Source organism: Anser brachyrhynchus (genome assembly GCF_964034855.1).
Source record: "Anser brachyrhynchus genome assembly, chromosome: 26".
In the NCBI taxonomy this organism is placed as follows: domain Eukaryota; kingdom Metazoa; phylum Chordata; class Aves; order Anseriformes; family Anatidae; genus Anser; species Anser brachyrhynchus.
Genome location: NC_137719.1, coordinates 5,089,235 through 5,109,498, shown reverse-complemented (window position 1 = coordinate 5,109,498; position 20,264 = coordinate 5,089,235). Strand labels below are relative to the sequence as shown.

At 70.3% G+C, this 20,264-nt stretch overlaps 3 protein-coding genes across 15 annotated transcripts; 2 read left to right on the top strand and 1 right to left on the bottom strand.

The window, feature by feature from the left end:
- Positions 1-23: 23 nt before the first annotated feature.
- LOC308183063 (actin filament-associated protein 1-like) lies at positions 24-8,544 on the top strand. Of its 9 annotated transcripts, none has more exons than XM_080568632.1 (17): positions 24-239; positions 3,746-3,874; positions 3,954-4,025; positions 4,130-4,206; positions 4,432-4,522; positions 4,607-4,842; positions 4,935-5,114; positions 5,810-5,893; positions 6,053-6,134; positions 6,234-6,451; positions 6,545-6,675; positions 6,782-6,893; positions 7,001-7,097; positions 7,232-7,354; positions 7,444-7,604; positions 7,742-7,852; positions 7,969-8,544. In XM_080568632.1, the coding sequence occupies exons 3-17, from the start codon at positions 3,968-3,970 to the stop codon at positions 7,993-7,995; spliced, it is 1,788 nt and encodes a 595-aa protein (XP_080424758.1). In that variant the 5' UTR covers positions 24-239; positions 3,746-3,874; positions 3,954-3,967; the 3' UTR covers positions 7,996-8,544. The 9 variants fall into 9 exon arrangements, 7 of the variants coding, with proteins under 7 accessions (XP_080424758.1, XP_080424757.1, XP_080424756.1 ...); XM_080568631.1 differs by having other exon boundaries at positions 25-239; positions 3,951-4,025; positions 7,004-7,097; XM_080568630.1 differs by having other exon boundaries at positions 25-239; positions 3,951-4,025.
- Positions 8,545-9,393: 849 nt separating this feature from the next.
- FHIP2B (FHF complex subunit HOOK interacting protein 2B) lies at positions 9,394-15,335 on the top strand. Of its 3 annotated transcripts, none has more exons than XM_080568634.1 (17): positions 9,394-9,552; positions 9,643-9,721; positions 10,397-10,566; positions 11,072-11,176; positions 11,483-11,602; positions 11,706-11,861; positions 11,947-12,143; positions 12,229-12,337; positions 12,413-12,489; positions 12,671-12,860; positions 12,947-13,116; positions 13,203-13,337; positions 13,441-13,531; positions 13,631-13,774; positions 14,242-14,382; positions 14,472-14,572; positions 14,696-15,335. In XM_080568634.1, the coding sequence occupies exons 1-17, from the start codon at positions 9,508-9,510 to the stop codon at positions 14,799-14,801; spliced, it is 2,136 nt and encodes a 711-aa protein (XP_080424760.1). In that variant the 5' UTR covers positions 9,394-9,507; the 3' UTR covers positions 14,802-15,335. The 3 variants fall into 3 exon arrangements, with proteins under 3 accessions (XP_080424760.1, XP_080424761.1, XP_080424759.1); XM_080568635.1 differs by having other exon boundaries at positions 11,480-11,602; positions 14,263-14,382; XM_080568633.1 differs by having other exon boundaries at positions 11,480-11,602.
- Positions 15,336-15,428: 93 nt separating this feature from the next.
- Positions 15,429-19,796, bottom strand: NUDT18 (nudix hydrolase 18). Of its 3 annotated transcripts, none has more exons than XM_080568681.1 (4): positions 19,643-19,796; positions 17,714-18,001; positions 17,413-17,626; positions 15,429-16,383 (listed from the first exon to the last, which is right to left on the bottom strand). In XM_080568681.1, exons 2-4 carry the CDS (start codon positions 17,864-17,866, stop codon positions 15,788-15,790), a joined length of 963 nt encoding a protein of 320 aa, XP_080424807.1. In that variant the 5' UTR covers positions 17,867-18,001; positions 19,643-19,796; the 3' UTR covers positions 15,429-15,787. The 3 variants fall into 3 exon arrangements, with proteins under 3 accessions (XP_080424807.1, XP_080424808.1, XP_080424806.1); XM_080568682.1 differs by having other exon boundaries at positions 17,714-17,974; XM_080568680.1 differs by lacking the exon at positions 19,643-19,796 and having other exon boundaries at positions 17,714-18,281.
- Between the last annotated feature and the right edge of the window lie 468 nt (positions 19,797-20,264).

Here is a 20,264-nt window from a genome sequence, read left to right as displayed (position 1 = left end):
CCCGCAGCCCCGCCGCTTTGCTCGCCGGCCCTGCAGGCGGCGGTGCTGCTCCGGGAGGCCGGGGGGGGGCCCTTCCCCGCCTTCCCCCCGCTTCCCCCCCCCCCGGCCCGGCAGCGCTGGGGGCCCTCGGGGCGGGTGCGAGCCGAGCCCGGCCGAGCCGAGCCGAGCCGAGCCGGGTCGGCGCTGCCCCGGCACCCGGCGCGATGTGAGCGCTGCGCGCACCATGGCGCGGCACGGAGGTACCGGGGGGGGGGGGTGTTGCAAATCCTGGGGGGTGCAGATCCTGGGGGTGCAGATCTTGGGGGTGCAGATCTTGGGGATGCAAATCGTGGGGGTGCAAATCCGGGGGGTGCAGATCTTGGGGGCGCAAATCCGGGGGGTGCAAATCTTGGTGGTGCAGATCTTGGGGGTGCAGATCTTGGGGGCGCAAATCCTGGGGGTGCAAATCTTGGGGGTGCAAATCGTGGGGGTGCAAATCCCGGGGGCGCAAATCCGGGGGGTGCAAATCTTGGGGGTGCAGATCTTGGGGGCGCAAATCCCAGGGGTGCAAATCCTGGGGGTGCAAAGCTGGGGGTGCAAATCCTGGGGGTGCAAATCCTGGGGGTGCAACCCGGGAGGGTGCAAAGCTGGGGGTGCAAAAGTAGGGGGTGCGAACCTTGGGGGTTGCGAACCTTGGGGGTGCAACCCCGGGGGGAACAAGTCTGGAGGGTGCAAAACTTGGGGGGGGTGCGCAAACTCGGGGGGTGCGAACCGGGGGGGGGGGGGAGCGATCCTTCGGGGTGCAACCCTGAGGGTGCAAAGCTGGGGGTGCGAAAATAGGGGATGTGAACCCGGCAGGGTGCAAGCCGGGGGGGTGCAAAGCTGGGGATGTAAAACTAGGGGGTGTGAACCTGGGGATGCAAAACCAGGGGGGTGCAAACCGCGGGGGGGGGGGTGATCCGTGGGGGTGCAACCCGGGGGGGGTGCAAACCTGGGGGTACAAAAATAGGGGGTGCGGACCTGGGGGGTGCAAATCTGGGGGTGCAAAGCTAGGGGGTGTAACCTAGGGGTTTAAAACTAGGGAGTGCAAATCTGGGGATGCAAAACTGGGGGGGGGGTGCCAAGCTGGGGGGGGGGTGCAAAGCTGGGGGGGGTGCAAAGCTGGGGGGGTGCGAGCTTGCAAAGGGGTAACGGAGAGGGCAGAGGCTGTGCATGAGCCTGCCCGGGGGTGGAGCAGGGTGCAGGGTGCCAAAAGGGTGCAGCAGGGCATGGGGGTGTCCCTGGGCGTGTGGGGGTGTCCCCGGGCGTGTGTGGGGGGGTCCCCGGGCGTGGGGGTGCCCCCGGGGATGTGGGGGGGGAGAAGCAAGGGGATGGGTGCATGCGAAGTGGTGTGCGAGAGGGCGCAGGGGGTGGGTGCACAGGGAAAGGGGGGGGGCGTGGGGAAGGGGGGGGGTGCTGGGCACAGAGGTGGTGCTTGGGGCCGTGGGACGGGTGCTGGGGAGGGAAGGGGCGAGGGGGTGTCTGCGGGGTGGGCGTATGGGGGGGGGAATTGGGGTGCCCCCCGATGGGGCGAGGAGCCGGGGTGCCCCCAAACGGGGCGGGCTGCGCCATGCTCCCACCGCAGGGTGGGCTTCTTTCCCCCCGCTGTGGGGGGCGCAGCGGCGGGGGGGGGGGGGAGGAGGAACCCCCTTACCCTGGAGCCGTGTCCCCGAGTCCCCCCCCCCGCGGCACGGGGTCACTCCGCGGCTGGGAGCAGCTCCAGGCTGAGGGCGGCCTCGCCTCCAGCCTCCTCTGAGTCACGCGTCCCGCGCTTGGCCGGAGCCGCCCGCAGCTCTCCGCGCTCCCTGGGGTGCTCCGGGGCCGCTGCTCCCCCCCCCTCAACACCCCCCCCCAGCATCACCCCACGCCCCTCGTAGGGTGCGCGCCGGGGGGCCAGCCCCCATCCCCTGGGTGGCATCCTTTGGGTGACCCTTCCTCCTCCTCCTCCTCCTTGGGGATGCCAGCGGGCGCAGGGCGCTGTGCTAGGAGACGGCTCTGCGTTTGGGGGGGGGGGGGCGTTCTCCTCCCGCCCTGGAGGCCGAGGCAGCTGGTTTGCACCTCGGCTGCCTTCCCTCGGCCCCGGGAGCTGGGGGTTTGGCACGGGGGCACCGCCGAGGGCAGCCCCCGCCACCCCCTGCCCGCTGCGCACCGGCAGTGCCGGGCACGGCACCCTCGGAAACCCCGGGGGCACCGGGGTTGGCCGGGGTGGGGTGGGGGGGGTGGGGGGTGAGGGAGCAGAGGAAGGTCAGGGGGGTGGAGGACGAGGATGGAGGCCGGGGGAGCGAGTGGACGGAGATGTCATTGCCGAGGAATTCGGCCTGGGCGGAGGAGAGGAGAAAGGGAGGGAGAGGGAGAGCCAGGCACACCGGGCACGGGGCCCTTCCCCAGCCCCGCTGCGCTCCCCACCTCGCCCTCCGGCCAGCCCCTGCCCCGGCCTCCCCCCCTCCATCCCCCAGCACCCCGGGGAGCTGCGAGCTCCGTCCCCCCCCGTTTTCCATCCCCAGTTTCCAGGGCAATCCAGATGTTTGGGCCCAGCTCCGGCATTGCTCAGCCTCGCTGCCCTGCCAGATGTTTCCTCTCCCCCCCCGGGGCAGGGACGGCGTGCGTGCGCCCCGGCCGGGGACACCGGGCTCCCCGGGCAGGGGGCGAGGCCAGGAGGGGAGGACGGGGCTCCCCGTGCCCGTGCCTCCACGGGGGCTTCTCCCACATCCCCTGCAACACGCGTGGGACCGGCTGCCTCCTTCCCCTGCCTTCCCCGGGGGGCTGCTGCTCTCCTCGGGGCTGCAGCGCATCCGTCCGGAGCCACGGGGATGGATGCGGGGCACGGGGGGTGCCAGGGGGCACTGCGGGGGTGCGAGGTCCCGGCCGGCTGCGGCCTCCTGGGGTTGTCCCGGAGCAGGAGGATGCGAGGAGGAGGCTCGGGGCTGAGCGGGGAGGCAGGGGGAGAGGCCGGGCAGGCCCCGCGCCAGGCTGCAGTGGGTTTCGACAGCGGCTCTGCAATGCTTTATCCCAGCTGGGAGCAGGGAGCGCAGCCCGGGGCGGCCGGAGGAGGCGGCTGCAAACCGCTTCCAGATGCACGGCAGGGAGGAGCTGGGGGGCTGCGGGGGTCGGGGGGGGGGTGTGCGTCTGCAGCCAGAGGGCTTGGGGTGCGGGGTGCCGGCCGGGATGACGGGGGGTGGCATCCTTTGGGGCTGGGGGTCCCTCTCCTTGCGCTCCAGCCGGGGCGAGGAGGCACAAAGCAGCCCCTTGTCCCGTGCCGTGCCACCACCCCGGCACGGGCTGGGGGTCCCGGCACTGAGCCCGCTGCTCCCCGCCCTCCCCGGCCCCGGAGGGCGCAGCGGGGTGAACGCTCGGCATTTTTGGCACGCCCCGAGCAGCCTTCGGCAGCCTCCTCCTCTTCCTCGGAGCAGCGCCTTGGGCTGGGGAGGGGGGCATGGGGCAGCGCTGCTGGCACGGCCCCGGGCACAGCCAGCCCCCGGCCGCTGCTCTCCCCTCGCCCGACCTGGAACAAACCCGCTCTGTGTGCGCACAGAGGGGCCTTCAGCTCCCGGCCCCCTCCCCGGCCTCCCCTGGGCCCGTCAATAGGGGGATTGTGCCGAGCAGGGGCACAGCCGGTGGCACGGGGCACGTAACCACCGCCGCCGCTGCTGCCTCTGCCACCGAGGGGCCGCAGGGCACGACGGCACGTCCCCGACCCCGTCCCCGTCCCCGTCCCCGTCCCCTGCAGATCTGGACAGGCTGCTCTCCGACCTGCGCTCCTTCCTGCTCATCCTGGACCGGGAGAGCCTCAGCGCCGCGGCCCAAGCCAAGAAGAAGTCGGTGGCTGAGCTCCTGTGCCGGCTGCAGAGCCCCCCATGTGAGCGTTGGTGCGGGGGGGGGGACGCCGGGGCCGGGGAGGGGCGCGGGGCCGTGACCCGGCTCTCCCCCCGCAGCAGAGGATGCAGAGTACATGATCATGCGCTGCCTCTCGCCTTCCTCGGGGACCCCCCAGGGCCGGGACAACTCGGGTGAGTCCGACCCCACGCCCTACGTCCCCCTGCGTCGCGCACGGCCCCGGCTGGGGGTCCCGGATCCTCGCCGCCCCCGTGTAATCCTGTCCCTACCCCCCCAGAAACCAGGGCGCAGGATGCAAGGGGAGGGAGAGGATGCGAGTGCCGCCCGGGCAGCACCCAGAGCTCGCACGGTGGGGTACGGATGGGGAGCAAAGGGGGGGCGCGGGGGTCTCCAGGGGGGAGAGGGGTCGTCCCTGTGCTGCAACCTCGCTCGTACGGGGCTGGGGGGGCAGCTCCGGGGAGGGCAGAGCACGAGCCCCCCGCCCATCTTTTGGGCACCCGCCCATCTTTTGGGCACCCACCCGTCCCGTTGGCACCCCGGGGCGAAGCAGCACCCTCGCAGCACCCTCCTTTTCCCCAGAGCAAGGCGCCGAGCGCCTCGCCATCCCCACCGGCCGACGACTCCTACAAAGACGCCGAACCCCTCGGCCCCGGGGGGCGCGGCGGCTCTGGTGAGCACCCGACGCCCCCCGTCCCCCCCCTTCCCACCCCATGCACCCAGCGCCCTGATGAGGCCGCCCTACCTGGGCTCGCAGGCGGCGCCGACACTGACAGCAGCCACTACGAGTCGTACGGGGAGGACGAGGAGGACGGCGCGCCGGACCGTGCCCAGGACCGTGCCCACTACCTGCGGTGGCCACCGGCCCCCGGCCCCCCCCGGGCCGAGCCCCCCAGCCGCCCCGAGGCCCAGCTCTGCGGCTTCCTCTGGAGGAAACGCTGGCTGGGGCGCTGGGCCAAGCAGCTCTTCATCGTCCGCGAGCACGCGCTGCTGGTGCGAGGCAGGACGGGGGGCACGGAGAGAGGGAGGGGGTCCCCCGTGCCGTAGCCGACCCCTCCGTGCGCCCCCCCCCTGCTCCCCCCCAGGGTTTCAGGCGTGCCGCCGACCCGCAGCCGGTGCTGGAGCTGGAGCTGCGGGGCTGCCGCGTCGCCTCCAAGGGCACGGGCAGCAAGAAGCTGCCGCACGCGCTGAAGGTGACGGGGCCGGCGGGCGAGGCGCTGGTCATCGGCTTCCCGAGCCGGCAGCAGGCGGAGGACTGGAGGAAGGTTTGGAGGTGTTGCAGCCTGGCAGAGCTCTGCGTGGGCAGGGGGCGGGGGGCGGGGGGGGAGAAACGGGGGCGCAGCCCTGCTGGGATGCTCACGGGGTGGGTGGGGGCGTCGTGTCCCTTCCCAGTTCCTATCCCATCTCCGGTTCCCATCCTATTCCCAGTTCCTGTCCCATCCCCACTTCCCATCCCATCCCGAGCTCCTGTCCCGTTCCCAGCTCCTGTTCCATTCCCAATTCCAGTCCCATCCCCAGCTCCCATCCCCATTTCCCATCCCATTCCCAGCTCCCATCCCGTCCCCGTTTCCCATCCCATCCCCATTTCCCATCCCATTCCCAGCTCCCATCCCATCCCCGTTTCCCATCCCATCCCCATTTCCCATCCCATCCCCAGCTCCCTTCCCATCCCCGGTTCCCATCCCTATCTCCCAACCCAACCCATCCCATTCCCAGTTCTCATCCCATCCCCATTTCCCATCCCCAGCTCCCAACCCATCCCAATCCCATCCCCATTTCCCATCTCATCTCCAGCTCCCATCTCATCCCAGCTCCCACCCCCAGTTCCCATCCCATTCCCCATTCCCATCCCATTCCCAGCTCCCATCCCCAGCTCCCTTCCCATCCCCATTTCCCATCCCGTCCCCGTGTTCGGGTGCAGGAGCAGGGGGCTGCAGCGCCCACCCTCTCCCCCCGGCAGGTGATCGAGGAGGTCAGCAGCAACTCCCCCAGCGGGCTGGCGGCCCACAGCCCCCCAGCATCGCCCCCCAGCAGGCTCGGCAGGGTGAGCTGCCTGTTTTCCCCCGGGAAACCGCGGACACCCCAAAACCCCACCCCACGGTCCCCATCGGGACGTGCCGGGGGGGGGGCTGTGCAGTTTTAGGGTGGGGATGGGGGGGCTCCGACCCCATCGGGATGGGGCTCTCCGCGTCTCCATCCTCAGGCCGCCGCGCTCCGGCTCGGCTCAAAGGAGGAAGAGGAGCAGGAGGCGGCTGCCCGCAGCCCCGGAGAGGACCCTAAAGGAGGTGAGGTGGCACCGGGGGGTGTCCCCACGCAGCGCCGCGGGGCCCGGGACCGTGCTGCTGACATTACTGGGGGGGTTTGGGGGGGTGGTGATCCCGCAGGGTTCCTGGCGGTGCGGCTGCGCGGGCGCTGGCAGCGGCTGTGGTGCGCGGTGCGGCAGGGAGCCCTGCGCATGTTCCCCGAGCCCGGGGGCGCTCAGCGCCCCGTCTGCGCCCTGCTGCTGGACGGCTGCGAGGTCACCCCGGGGGCCGCCGCCGGCTCCCCCCAGCGCCTCCGCATCCGCATCGCTCAGCGGGGCCGGGAGCTCGCCCTGCTGCAGGTGAGCAGCCCCCCCCCCCCCCCACCTCGGCACCCTAGGGTGCCCGCAGAGGGGGGGGCACCCCCTGCCCACAGCCCCTCTGCCCCACGCCAGACCCATTCGGAGGAGGAGAGGGAGGCTTGGCTGAAAACCCTGCGGGCCAGGGGAGGACGGGAGCCGGCCGCTGACAGCCCCCAGGCGGAGCCCCCCAGGCTGGGAGATGGCAGCAGCTCCCCTGCTGCGGGGTGAGGAGACGCTGAGACGCTGGACGGGGCACGGCCGGCCCCAACCCTCCTGCTGCTGCGCCTGGGGGGGGTCGGGGGAATTAAGGTCCCCCTCTCCTGCTTGCAGCGGGCTGCTGCTGCGCCGCTTCCCGACCCCCAATGCCTACATGGACGACCCCTCCGGGCAGCCCCCGGCCACCGAGCGCGTCTACTCCAACACGGAGCGGCTGCACCGGCTGGTAACGTCTGCCTAGAGCCCTCGGACTCCTGCTGTGGGGTCGGGATGAGGGGGACAGGCCCCCGCTGGCCCCTTGCCCATGAATTTTTCTCGGGCTTCCTTCTGCAGCAGCAGAGCTTGGACCGAGCCGTGCAAGGGCAGCGCAAGAGACCCGTGTCCGCGCTGCCCGCCGGTGCTTGCAGCAGCACCGTGGCCTCGCAGCCAGGTGAGAAGGGTTCGGGTGGGGGAAGCAGCAGGATTTGGCCCCGGCTGGCTTCAAATGCCCTCCGCGGTCCCTCGCCTTGGGGTGCTGGGACAGCTTGGTGCCGCGCCGTGCTTCCTCCATCCTTCCTCCCGCAGTGGCGGCTCGCCGGGGCAGGGCTGGCAGCCCGCAGCCCCGCCACAGGGATTTCTCCCCGGCCCAGCGCACCCTGACGCTGCCCGAGAGGAAAGGGGCTCGGGAGGGTTTGGATTTCCTCATCGGTAGGACCCCGGGGGGCTCTGCTCGGGCGCCCGGCCCCGACTGGGGCCGCGGGGTGCCCGTGCCCGGCAGCGCCCCGCTGTCCCCGCAGGGAGGAGAGCCTTCCCCAAGCTGGAGGAGAAGGTGGGGCAGCTGGAGAGGGCTTGCCGCGGGAAGAGCAAGCTGAAGGCCGGCTCCGAGATGAACCTGCTGGCCATCGGCAAGTCCCTGAAGGGCCACATCGCCGCCACCGCCAGCTCGGCTGCCTCCGAGGTGGGGGGACCGCGGGGGGGATGGCCAGGCCACGGCAGCGGTCTCTGGGGAGGGCGGGGGCTCCGTGCGTTGCTCGGCGGGGGATTTGGGGAGCAGACACTGCCTTTTCACCTCTCCCAGCTCGGTTTTCCCAGCAGGGCTCCTTCCTCTCCCCGCTCTTGAGGCGCACGGCGTCCGCCAGGAGCGCCCTGAAGCGCTCGCCCTCCGCGGGCGGCGTGGAGAAGGGAAAGGTGCTGCAGCAGAGAAAGGTGCGGGGCGGGCAGAGTTAAGGTGATGAGGGCACAAAGACAGCACTGGGACCTTCGTGGGGGGGGCCCAGCAGACTTGGGGCTGATCCCCCCCCCCACGTTTCGGGACCTCGCAGGAGTGGGAGATGAAGTCTGTGAAGTGACCGGCACCGGGGCAGCCCCCGCCACGCCGACCTCGCTGCGGGGCCGGGCACCTCCCAGCACAACGTCGTGCTGCACGTGGATCGTGCAGGACCAGCCAGTTCTTTAGCCACCAGTATCAACGCCACACGTACCCGTTTTTGGTATATTTTATATAGATTTATATATACGCACAAACATAAACTCTCCGTCTGCGGGGTTGCAGTTTCTCCGGTGCCGGTGCGTTCGGGGCGCAGATTTCCCAGTCGCAGCCTCTGCTGTGGGTCCGGCCCAAAAGGGGCCCCCCCCAATTCCCCCCCAGGGACCCCCCTCTCGCATGGGTGGGCACGGATGCACCCCAGGACTGAGCAACGGGGTGGCCACGGAGCACGGGGGGGCTGCTCGGGGGTCCTCGCCCCACAGCGGGGCCGGAGGAGCCCTGGGCTCAGCTCAGTGGCTGCAGCTGCGCCAGGCTGCTTGGAGGCAGCTGTGTTTGTCGTGGCTTGTTTTTAATCATAGAAACATATTTTTTAATTTTTTTTTCAAAAAAAAAGGATTAAATAATCATAAAACTTGGCTTCTCCCGGACCGTGTCACGGGAAGAGGTGAGCCGGGCTGTGCCAGAGGGCTGGCCCGCTGCTGCTCTCCCTGCAAAAAGGAGCGTGTCGCAGCAGGGCTGGGCGCCACCTCTGTGGGGTGGGCACGGGGGGGCTGTCCCCTTGTGTATACGGGTGTGCAGGGGGGGCTCTCTCCATCCTGATGTGAACGGGGGGGCTCTCTCCATCCTGATGTGAACGGGGGGGCTGTCCCCATCCTGGTGTGCACGGGGGGGCTGTCCCCTTGTATTTATCGGTGTGCAGGGGGGGCTCTCTCCATCCTGATGTGAACGGGGGGACTGTCCCCATCCTGGTGTGCATGGGGGGGGCTGTCCCCACGTGTAAATGGGTGTGCACGGGGGCTGTCCCCTTGTGTATACGGGTGTGCGGGGGGGGCTCTCTCCATCCTGATGTGAAGGGGGGGCTGTCCCCATTCTGGCATGCAAGGGGGGGCTGTCCCCAAGTGTAAATGGGTGGGCACAGGGGGCTGTCCCCATCCTGGTGCGCATGGGGGGGGTCTGTCCCCATGTGTATATGGGTGTCTGGGGGGGGCTGTCCCCATCTTGGTGTGCACGGGGGGGCTGTCCCCTTGTGCATATCGGTGTGCACGGGGGGGCTGTCCCCATCCTGGTGCGCACAGGGGGGGCTACCCCAGGGCTCCATCCCCACCCCCACCCTGCTCCGCTTTAGTGCCGGACACCTTCCCACCCCCCCAACCCCAACGACCCCTCCAGCCCCCAACTCGACCCCGTTCCCCGGGTCCCCCCCCTCTCCCCCCGCTCCCCCCCGCCCCGATCCCAGCCGGGGGAGGCGCCGTGCCCGCACCGCCCTCCCCGCACGGCGCCGGGCGGAGCCAGCGCGCAACGGGGCCGCACCGGGGCGCACCGGATCCGGTGCCGGGACCGGTTGTAGGGACCGGTTATAGGGCCGGGCACAGCCATGCTGAGCCGCCTAGGAGCTCTCCTGCAGCAGGCGGTGGAAACGGTGAGCGGGGCCGGGGCGGTGGGGCCGGGGCGTGCAGCGGGGCCGGGGGGGGTGTCCGTGCGCCCCTGACCGCGGCCCCGGTGTGCGCAGCGGGAGCCCAGCGTGGACCTGCTGGAGGCGTTCGTCGAGCACTGGAAGGGCATCACCGGCTACTACCTGGAGGCTACGGGTGAGTGGGGGCTTCTGGGGGGGTCGCCGTGCCCTAAACTGGGGTCGCCGTGCCCTAAACTGGGGTCCCCGTGCCAAAAGCTGAGGTCCCCCTGCCCTAAACTGGGGTCCGGGTGCCCAAAGTTGGGGTCCCCGTGCCCTAAGCCGAGTTCTCCACGCCCCAAGGTAGGGTCCCGTGGTGTGGGAGCAGCGTTCCCACGCCCTGGGAGAGGGTCCCCAAGCCCCAGATCAGGGTCAGAAGACCTGGAAGTGAGGTCCCCGTGCCCAGGGAGGGGTCGCCGTGCGGTAACGGGGCACGGTGCCGACCCCGGTGCACCGTGGCTGGCCTGGGTGGCAGGGCTCCGCCTGGGACACCCTCTCCCAGATCCCAGGGAGGCCGTGTCCTCCTCGGTCCCCGGGAGCACCAAAGCAGAGCCTTGAGCCTTTCAGCCCCAGCAGGAGCCTGCCCCTTCCCCACCGGCACTGTGCCGGAGGCTCCCCGGGGCTGCCCACGACACCGGGAGGACGGCGGCAGCTCGCTAGGCCCCGAGCGGAGGCAGCAGCCTCGGGTGCTGCTGGGACTCCAGCCTCCTCACATTGCCATCTAGCGTCGCTCCCACTCTGGAGGAGAGAATTCGAGGCCGGGAGGGCACCCCAAAAAGCCTCCCCCACCCCGACGCCCGCTCTGTGCCCGCAGACGAGAGCACCCCCGCCAAGCGGACCGACATCCCCTGGCGCCTCAAGCAGATGCTGGACATCCTGGTGTACGAGGAGAAGCAGCGGCCGGCGGGGGAGGCCGGGCCGTGCCTCGAGTACCTGCTGCAGCACAAGGTCCTGGAGACCCTCAGCACGCTCGGCAAGGCGGAGGTAGGCGGCTGGGGGGGCCACCCATGGGTGCCACGAGGCGGTGGCACGCGGCACGGCGTTTCCACGAGCCTCTTTGAGACGCCTCTTTAAGTAATTATTGCCTAAATGGAGCAGCTCTGCTGTTATTTTACTGCTAATAATGATGAGGCTTCCTATAAATAGGTTTTTATTGAAATTTGGGCAAATTGTGGCGTGTTGGGGGGTGCGCTGGCCCTTCTGCGGCTGGGTGGGTCGGCGTGGCTGGGTGCTGGGCTTTGACTCCCCGTTGTGAGCCGTGGGGACGTGGAAACAATCCTGCTGGCTTCTTTATTTGCGTGAGAGGCAATCAAAATTTGTGATTTCTAAAGGGAGAGGAACCCGGGTGGGGGACCTGGGGGCGTTGCATCGTTTTGGGGGAGCAATAAACCCGCACCGAGGGGGGGTTTGTGGAGCCCGGCGGGTGCTTTGGGGCACCCAAAGGTGCGAGTAAGGACCGTGGCCGACCTCCCTCTGTTCCCCGTGCCAGTACCCCCCCGGGATGAGGCAGCAGGTCCTCCTCTTCTTCAGCCGGGTGCTGGGCCAGGTGCAGCACCCTCTCCTGCACTACCTCAACGTGCACAGGCCGGTGCAGGTGAGCGCCGCGCGGGGCGGGTAGGGGGCTGCTCCGTGCCCCCCGGGGCTGGGAAACGCCGCGTTCACCCCCAAAAACGCATGCGCAGGGGCTCGGCGGTGCCGCCGGTGCTGCTGCGTGCCGGGACCGGCCCCGGCGCTGTTGCAGACACTGAGTCACCCTAAAACCATCCCCACCCGGGGCCGATCCTGCCAGCGCCAGGGGGTGGCGGTGCCGGATGGGTCCCTGCCAAACGGTGCTGGGAGGGGCTGCGCCGGGGACAGGACGGCCGAGCAGCTCAGCACCCGCTCCCTGCCTCCCCAGAAGCTGCTGCAGCTCAGCGGGCACCCCCTGGGCTCGGGCACGGAGAAGGAGGAGGCGCAGTTCGCAGCCGTGCTCTGCGCCAAGATCCAGCAGGATCCCGCCCTGCTGGCCTACGTCCTGGAGGTGCGCAGCCCTGGGTCCCCGCGGGGTCGGCTCCAAGACGAGCGTCGGTGCTTCGGGAGGAAGGTCGTGGCTGCGATCCTCCTCCGCTCCTCTTCCTCTCCAGGGTAAGAGCATCCTGAACGGGAGGAAGGCTCCGGAGCCGCCCGGCAGCCCCGAAGGAGAGGGTGCGGAGCATCCCCTGGGCGCTGCCACCGGCTGCCCCCCGGCACGGAGGGACAGCAACCTCGTCACCTCCTTGGTGGGGCTGTGCAAGAGCCAGGTAGGGGGCGAGGGCTGGCAAGGGGGGGCTGATAGGGACAGCCGGGCTGCTGACACCACCTCTCTCCTCTTCCTCCTCCTCGCAGAAGAGCAGGGTCGCGCTGAAGGCTCGGGAAAACTTGCTCCTGCTCGCGGGGCTCGCCCAGGAGGCGGCCGCAGCCTGCCTGGTGCGGAGCAGCGCCCTGTGCCAGCTGCTGGCCGAGCACCTCTGCGACCTGCACGGCGCCGTGCCGCCCTGCGCGGACCCCGCCGACGTCCTCGCCATGGAGAGGGCCAGCTGGAGGTAACGGCACGCGCCGGGCGAGGGTGCCCACCGCTTGCCCACGGGGGGTTTTGCCCCCCGTTCCTGCAGCCTCCGCGCCCCGCAGGTCGCAGGGGGACGCCGGCGGTGACGGGGACTTCCCGGGGAAGGAGAGCCTGGTCGCTTTGTTCTGCTGGCTGGATTACCTGGACGAGCTCGTGGCCGGTGCCCACCCGGTACGGAGCACCCAAACGGACCCGCCGAGCACGGGGTGCCCACGCCGGGGCTCAGGCTCTGCCCCTCTCCCGCAGCTCGTGGCGGGCGCCGTCGCCGAGGCCGTGGAGGAAAAATTCTTCCAGGGCGTCCTGCAGCCGCAGCTGCTGCAGATGTGAGTACCCGAGCCTGCAGCGAGGGGCGAAATCAGCCCGGGAGGGGGCAGTTTATAGGGAAAAAAAAACCCTTTGGGGCCACGGTGATGGGGCTCCCCCTGCCCAGACCCCTTTTTCCCCCCCCCCCCCACTGTGGGACGTCACGGACCCCTCTCGCGGCACCCCACGCTGTCCCCCCAGGTCGGAGCTCGCCGTCCTCAGCGCCACGGCCGTGCTGACGGGCACGGTGCGGCAGCTCCGCGCGCCCCCCCTGCTGCACCGCCTCGTGCTCTTCCTGCTGGGCCCTGAGCGGCGCCCCGAGACCCCCGGCGACCCCCCCCACCCTCTGCGCGCCCACCTCATCGACCGCTGCGACCACCTCTCCGACGAGGTCAGCCCCGTCCTGGGGAGGGCGAAGGGGGTGTTTTGGGGGTGGGGGGCACGCTGCTCACCCCTGCCCCCCCGGCCGTGCCGCAGATCAGCCTGGCCAGCCTGCGGCTCTTCGAGGAGCTCCTGCGGGCGCCCCACGAGCACGTGGTGCTGAGCCTGGTGCTGAGGAACCTGGAGGCGCGGGGCTACCTCCAGCGCGGCCCCCCCGTACCCGACGAGCGCGGACCCCCGGAGCCGGACCCCGATGAGGACGGGCTGTGAGCGGGGCCGGGGCAAGGTGAGGGGGGCGGGCGGTGATGTCCGTGTCCCCCCCTCCATTGACACCCCCGTGGCGGCCCCGCAGGGACCTGGAGGAGGACGAGGAGGATCCCTACTTCACCGACGGCTTCCCCGAGAACGGCTTCGGGATGGCGAAAAAGCCCCCGGGGGGGGGATCGATCCCCCTGGGGAAGGGGCACGTGAGCGAGGTGGTCAGCAGGTAGGGCGCTGCGGAGGCCTCCCCAAAAAGGGGGGGGGGCCGGGCCGTGTCCCCCTGTCCCCGCGCCGCCCCCTCCTCCCCTGCCCGCTCCCCTTTCTTCCAGCTTCCTCTGCCTGGTCCCCGAGGAGGCGAAGACCTCCTCGTGCCTGGAGGAAGGCGGCTACGACACCTACGTGCACGATGCTCTGGGCATGGTGAGGGTTTTTTTTTGGGGGGGGGGGTCTCGGGGCCAGGGGGGTGCTCCCCCCCTGCCCCCCTTTCTGCTCTCACCTTGCTCCCTCCCCGTCCACCAGGTCCAGGCGAGCCGCAGCAAGGCGGCCTCGTGGGGGTGGCCGCCGGCCCCCCGGCCCCTCGATGCCTGCCCCCCCGAGGGGCAGTTTTACGAGGGGCGCTTCCTCAAGGTGCTGTTTGACCGCCTGGCGCGGATCCTGGACCAGGTACGGGACCCTGGGGGCTCCCCGGAGGGGGGGCCGGCAGCACCCCCCGGTGCCGCACCCCCCGGTGCCGCACGGGCTACGCAGGACGGCTCCCACCAATATTCCTTTGAGCCCCCCCCGACCCCATAAATCCCCCCCCGGGGAACCTCTCGCTGCTCTCCCCACCCCGCAGCAGCCCCCCGTGTCCCCTCGGCACGGTGCTTGGGGGGGGCTTTTCCCCACCGGGGGGGGCTCCCCGGGTGGGCAGCCAGCCTTTGCCTCGCCCAGGGTGCGCGGTGTCAGCCCTGCACCCCCCCGAGCCCGGCAGGGACCCAGCACCCCAAAACCCCGTATCAAGCAGCCGAGAGCATCTCCCCCGTTTGCAGCTCCCGTTTATAGGGCCGGGGGGGGGCTCGCACCCCCTGGGGAATGCTATGGGGGGGGGGCGGCCACGTGCCGGCACCCGCTGAGCATCCCCCGCGCCCCAGCCCTACAGCCTGAACCTGCAGGTGACCTCGGTGCTCTCCCTCCTGGCCGCTTTCCCCCATCCCCACCTCCACGAGTACCTCCTGGACCCCTACCTCAGCCTGGCGCCCGGCTGCCGCTCGCTTTTCTCCGTCCTCGTCAGGGTAATGGCACCCCATGGGTGCTTTTTTTTATTTTTTCGGGGGGGGGACACCGAGGAAACGGGGGCCTGACTCTTCCTCCCCGCGCCCAGGTGATCGGGGACCTGATGCAGAGGATCCAGCGCGTGCCCAACTTCAGGGCCAAGCTGCTCCTGGTGCGCCAGCAGCTGCTGGGGCTGGTACCCGGCGAGCAGTAAGTGCTGGGAGGGGGGGTGGGATTTTTTTTTTGGGGGGGGGGGGGGGGGGGGGGGGGGGGCATGAAGAAATGGACCCCAGCGGGGCGCGCACCCCACGGGGCTCCCGGCGCTCCCCGCAGGATGGAGCACGCGACGCTCTTCAAGGGGGTGGTGGTGCTGGAGGAGTTCTGCAAGGAGCTGGCTGCCATCGCCTTGGTCAAGGGCCCCCCCGAGGGCCCCCCCTGAGCCGCTGCGCCCCGGACCCCGCCGGGAGCCCCCTTCCCTCGGCCGGGCTGCGGGGGCTGCTGGGGACAGACGGAGAGGGGTCCCCGACCCCGGCACGGCCCCCCTCGGAGCGGCACGACCCCAAAACGGGGACGGCGGCGGCACCCCGGACCCCGGCCCCGTGGCGTGGGAGAGGATTCGGGGAGCCCTTCGGAAGCGGAGGTGCGCTGAGCCCCGGGCAGGATGCGGCCCTTCGGGGCACGGCGTGCACCCTGCTGCTCGTCCTCGTCGGGTTCCTGCTCCCCGCGTCGGAGCTGCCCAGGAGCCCCCGCAGCCCTCGGTGGGGTTTTTTTGGGAAGAACTGGATGCACGAGCACAGCTTCCCCGAGGGGCGGCCGGCTAACGAGGCGCGTGCTGGCCCCAGGGCTAATTACAGCCCCTCGTTTGCATGAGGGGCAGGGTGTGCGTGGGGGCGCTGGGTTTGTGCGCGCCAAGCTGAGCGCAGCCGGCACCGCGTCCCCGAGCCGTGGGATGCAATAAAGCCCTGAGCTGGGAGCTCTGGTCCTGTCTGTACCACCCCCGCTCCCACCTGGGGGGCACCCAAATCCCACCCCGGACCCCCCCACTCCCAGCAAGGAGCCAGGTGGGTGCGAGGAAGCAGCGGCCGCTTTATTTCCACTCGGGCTGGCTCTCTGCCCCACGAGGGGGGGACACGGGGCCGTATCCTGCCCCGAAGCACCCCCCCAGCCCCGTGCATCGCAGCGTGGGGCTCTCGCCTTCGCCCCCCCCCCCCCCCCCCCCCACAGTTTCAGCTCCGCTCCCCCCCCCACAAGCACCGTCCTCATTTTGGGGCTGGCACCCGGAGGGCAAACGCGCTCCGTCCCCAGCACCTCGCTGCTGCCGCCCTACTTGGGGGAAAGCAAATCTGTGTGAGCAGCGGGGAGCGGGTCCCGCACCCCCAAAAATTGCTGCGACCGGCACCCCCCGGTGATGGGGCTCACCCGCCGCTAGCTGCGGATGGGCACCGTGCCCGCCGTGCGGAGCCGCTGCAGGATGCGGCCCTTCAAGCCCTCCTCCTCCACCTGCCACCAGCGGAAAGCGGGGTCACACAATTCGGGGGGGCCGTCCCCGGGGCCGCGGGGCGGGATGCTCAGCAGAACATTCAAGCAAACCCCGTCAGCCCCCCCGGGACCCCCGGCCCGGTGCTGCAACCCCAGCAGCCCCATAGGCCCGACGGGGGGGTCCGGGGGCAGGCACCCCCCCAGCAGCCGCAGCACGGGCAGGCGAAGCCCCCGGCGGATTTGGGCAGGATGGGTGCCGCACGCCACCACGGGCAGCCGGGGGGGGCCGGCCGTGCTCAGCAGCACCCAAAGGTGCCCGGTGCCGCTGGCGAAGGCCACCAGGAGCCTCAAGCAGAGGTGGGCGCAGGGCAGCTCCTGCGGCAGCGTCGGGGGGTGCGGGGGGCTGCGGCGGTAGCGGGCGGCCAGGTCCAGCAGGGGCAGGATGTCGGGGGCGCGCAGGGGCAGGGAGGACAGCGCCCCGTCCCACCACCTGGCCTGCAGGGACTCCTCGTCCGCGTCCTCCAGGGTCTTCAGGGTCCCTCCTGCGGGGGGAGAGACAGCGGTGTCCCGGCACGGGGGTGGTGGGGGGCTCTGGTGACCCGGCACGGAGAGGTTGGGGGGGGGTCCCCCGGTGCGCCACCGTGCACGGAGCCACCCAGGGACACTGGTGTCCCAGCACGGGGACGGTCAGGGATGCCAGTCCCTGCTTTTTTTGGGGTGCATTGGGGCACCGACCCCAAGCCATGGTGCTGAGGTTCCCGTCGTGGGGCTTCTGGGGGGGCTGCCAGGAGCTGGCGATGCTGGCGCTGATGGCCTGGCATCAATAATGCCCTAATACCCCGTACCCCCTAACACCCCGCACCCCCTAATACCCCCATCATGGGGTTTTTAGGGGATGGCAGAAGCTGGTGATGGTGCTGGTGGCACTGATGTCCTGGCACAGGACCGGCTGGGGACCCTAATACCCCAACATGGGGCTTCTTGGGGATCCTAATATCCCATCATGGGGATTCTTGGGGACCCTGTTACCCCATCATGGGGCTGGTAGGGGACCCTGATGCCCCATCACGGGGCTTCTTGGGGGCCCAGATGTCCCATCACGGGGCTTCTTGGGGACCCTAATACCCCATCATGGGGCTTCTTGGGGACCCCGATACCCCATCATGGGGCTTCTTGGGGACCCCGATACCCCATAACGGGGCTTCTTGGGGACCCCGATACCCCATCCTGGGGCTTCTTGGGGACCCCGATACCCCATAACGGGGCTTCTTGGGGACCCTAATACCCCATCCTGGGGCTTCTTGGGGACCCCGATACCCCATAACGGGGCTTCTTTGGGACCCTAATACCCCATCCCAGGGCTTCTTGGGGACCCCGATACCTGGGGCGTTTTGGGGATGCCAGGACCTGGCGCCATGACAACAGGGGACCCCAACACCCGGGCGCGGGGCCGCCAGGGGACCCCGCCACCCACCGTGGGGGCTGCACCACGCGAGCCGCCCCCTCCCCGACACCCCCCCATCACCCCCCCCTTTTCCCCCCCCCCCCCCCGCGCCCTCCCCGTCACCCACCGGTGGGGCGGGCGAGGAAGACGAAGCGGAGCCAGGCGGGCCCCCTCTCCTCCAGCGCCAGCAGGGTGAGGGGCTCGCACTCCAGCCCCGTCTCCTCCTTCACCTCGCGGCGCAGCGCCGCCACCACGCTCTCGCCGGGCTCCATGCGCCCCGCGGGCAGGTACCACGTCCCGCGGCACCCCGCTTTCGCCTCCTGCACCAGCAGCACCCCGTCCTGCGGGGCAAAAGTTGGGGGGGGGGGGCTGTAGGGGGCGTATAGGATCGGGGGACGCTTATTTTTTTTTTTGGGGTGCCGCCTCACCTCGTCGTTGAAGAGCACGGCCAGGACCACGTAGCAGGCGCTGCTCCCCAGCCGGACGGGGCCGCCGGGTTGCGGGGTGCCGTCGTAGGCGCCCCCCAAATCCCAGCCTCGGCCGCTGAGCACCGCGTCCAGCTCCTCCGTCGCGTCCCCCATGGCACCCGCTCAAGGGGCTGCGGGGTTTTGGGGCGGCGGGGGCACCCGGCAGGCGTGCAGCCGAGCCCGGGGGGGGGACGGGCACCCCCAGTGCCGCGTCTCGGTGGGCTGCAGGGTGTGGGACGGGTGCTCAGCCTGCGGGGCGCACGGGGAGAAGGGGGGGCTGTAGGGGAAGGGTTTGCTGGACTGGGGGGCGTGCAGGGGGGTGTAATAGGGGAAGGGCTTGCCGGGCTGCAGGGCGGCCGGGGGGGCGTAATATGGGAAGGGTTCGGGGGTTCTTGGGGGACACGGCGGGGTGCGATAGGGGAAGGGGCTGCTGGACTGCGGGACGCCCGGCGGGGCGCAGCAGGGGAAGGGCTGGCTCGACTGCAGGGCGTGGGGGGGAAATAAAAAGGGAAGGGGTCGCTGGGCTTGGGGGCGGCCGGGGGGGTGCGGTAAGGGAAAGGCTTGCTGGATTGGGGGAGGCAGGGGGGGGCGCAGCAGGGGAAGGGGCGGCCGGATTGCGGGGCGCAGGGGGGGCTGCAGGGGAAGAGCTCGCTGGATTTGGGGATGCGCGGGGGGGGGCGGTAGGGGAAGGGCTGGCTGGACTGCAGGACGCGGGGGAAGCGGAGCAGGGCGAGGGGCTTGCTGGACTGCAGGGGGTAGGGGGGAAAGGGTCTGCTCGACTGGGGGACGCTGGGGGGGACGGGTCTGCCGGACTGGGGGGTGGCGGGGGGGGAAAGGGGCCTGCTGGACTGGGGGAGGTAGCAAAAGGGCTCGCTCAGCGGGGGGGAGCTGGGGGGGCTGTAGGATGGGGAAAAATCGCCAGGCTGCGGGGGCCAGGGCGTGCTGGACTGCAGGGGGCTATAGGGGAAGGGGTGGTCGGGGTGCGGGGCGCATGGGGGAAAGGGATCGGGGGACGGCGGGGGGCAGGGGGGCGAGCTGGGCTGCAGGGCGCACGGGGGGCTGCTGGGCTGCAGGGTGCCCGGAGGGGGGGGGAGATGGGGGGGCAGACAGGGGCACGGCAGCGGGGGGGGGTCGCTGGGGGGAGCGGGGGGGCGAGGGGAAGGGGCGAGGGGATGGCAGGGGGCAGTTAGGGGGGGGTTACGGGGTCCGCAGGGAGCAATGGGGAAGGGTCAAAGGGATTGCGGGGTGCGATGGGGAAGGGGCGAGGGGACCCCAGGGTGCAATGGGGGGGGGTTGAGGGATTGCAGGGTGCGATGGGGAAGGGTCAAAGGGATTGCGGGGTGCGATGGGGAAGGGTCGAGGGGATTGTGGGGTGCAAATTAGGGGTGGGTTATGGGGACCCCAGGGTGCAATGGGGAAGGGTCAAAGGGATTGTGGGGTGCAATTAGGGGTGGGTTATGGGGACCCCAGGGTGCAATGGGGAGGGGTCAAAGGGATTGTGGGGTGCAGCGGGGAAGGGTCGAGGGGATTTCAGGTTGCAATGGGGAAGGGCCAAGGGGATCGCAGGGTGCAATTAGGGCTGGGCTCTGGGAACTGCAGGGTGCAACGGGGGTGGTTTGAGGAGGCGTCAGGGTGCAATAGGAAGGGGTCGAGGGGAACCCCGGGGTGCAACGGGGAGGGGCTGAGGGGACCCCAGGGTGCAACGGGGAAGGGTCGAAGGGATCGCGGGGTGCAACGGGAAAGGATGGAGGGGCTCGCAGGGGGCAGCCAGGGGTGGTTTATGGGGCCGGCGGGGTGCCACGGGGAAAGGCTGCGGGGCGCAGCGGGGGCGCAGCGGGGGCAGGGCGCGGGGTGCAGCCCCCCGGCCCCCCGCGCATGCGCCGGACTCACCGCGTCCCGGCGCTCCTTCGCGCCGCCCCCGCCCCCCCCCGCTCGCCGCCTATTGGCCGAGGTGCCCGGCGGGGTCGCCTCGCATTGGCTGACCCCGTCGTCACTCTCCGTAAGGCTGAGGGGCGGGGCTTGGCCTTAAAGGGGGAGGGGAGCGGGGTGCAGGGGGTGCGCGTTGCACGGGGCTAATTGCACGGTGCTAATCACGTGGTGTTAATCGCACGGTGCTAATTGCACGGTGCCCATTGCAGTGACCCTTGCATGGCGACCATTGCACGGTGCTCATTGCACGGTGCTAATTGCACAGTGCTAATTGCACGGTGCCCATTGCAGTGCCCCTTGCATGGTGACCATTGCACGGTGCTCATTGCACGGTGCTAATTGCACAGTGCTAATTGCACGGTGACCATTGCACGGTGCTCATTGCACGGTGACCATTGCATGGTGACCGTTGCAGTGACCATTGCACAGCGCTCGTTGCACGGTGCTAATTGCACAGTGACCGTTGCATGGTGCTCGTTGCACGGTGCTAATTGCACGGTGACCCTTGCACGGTGCTCCTTGCATGGTGCTAATCGCATGGTGCTAATTGCACGGTGCTAATTGCACGGTGCCCATTGCACTG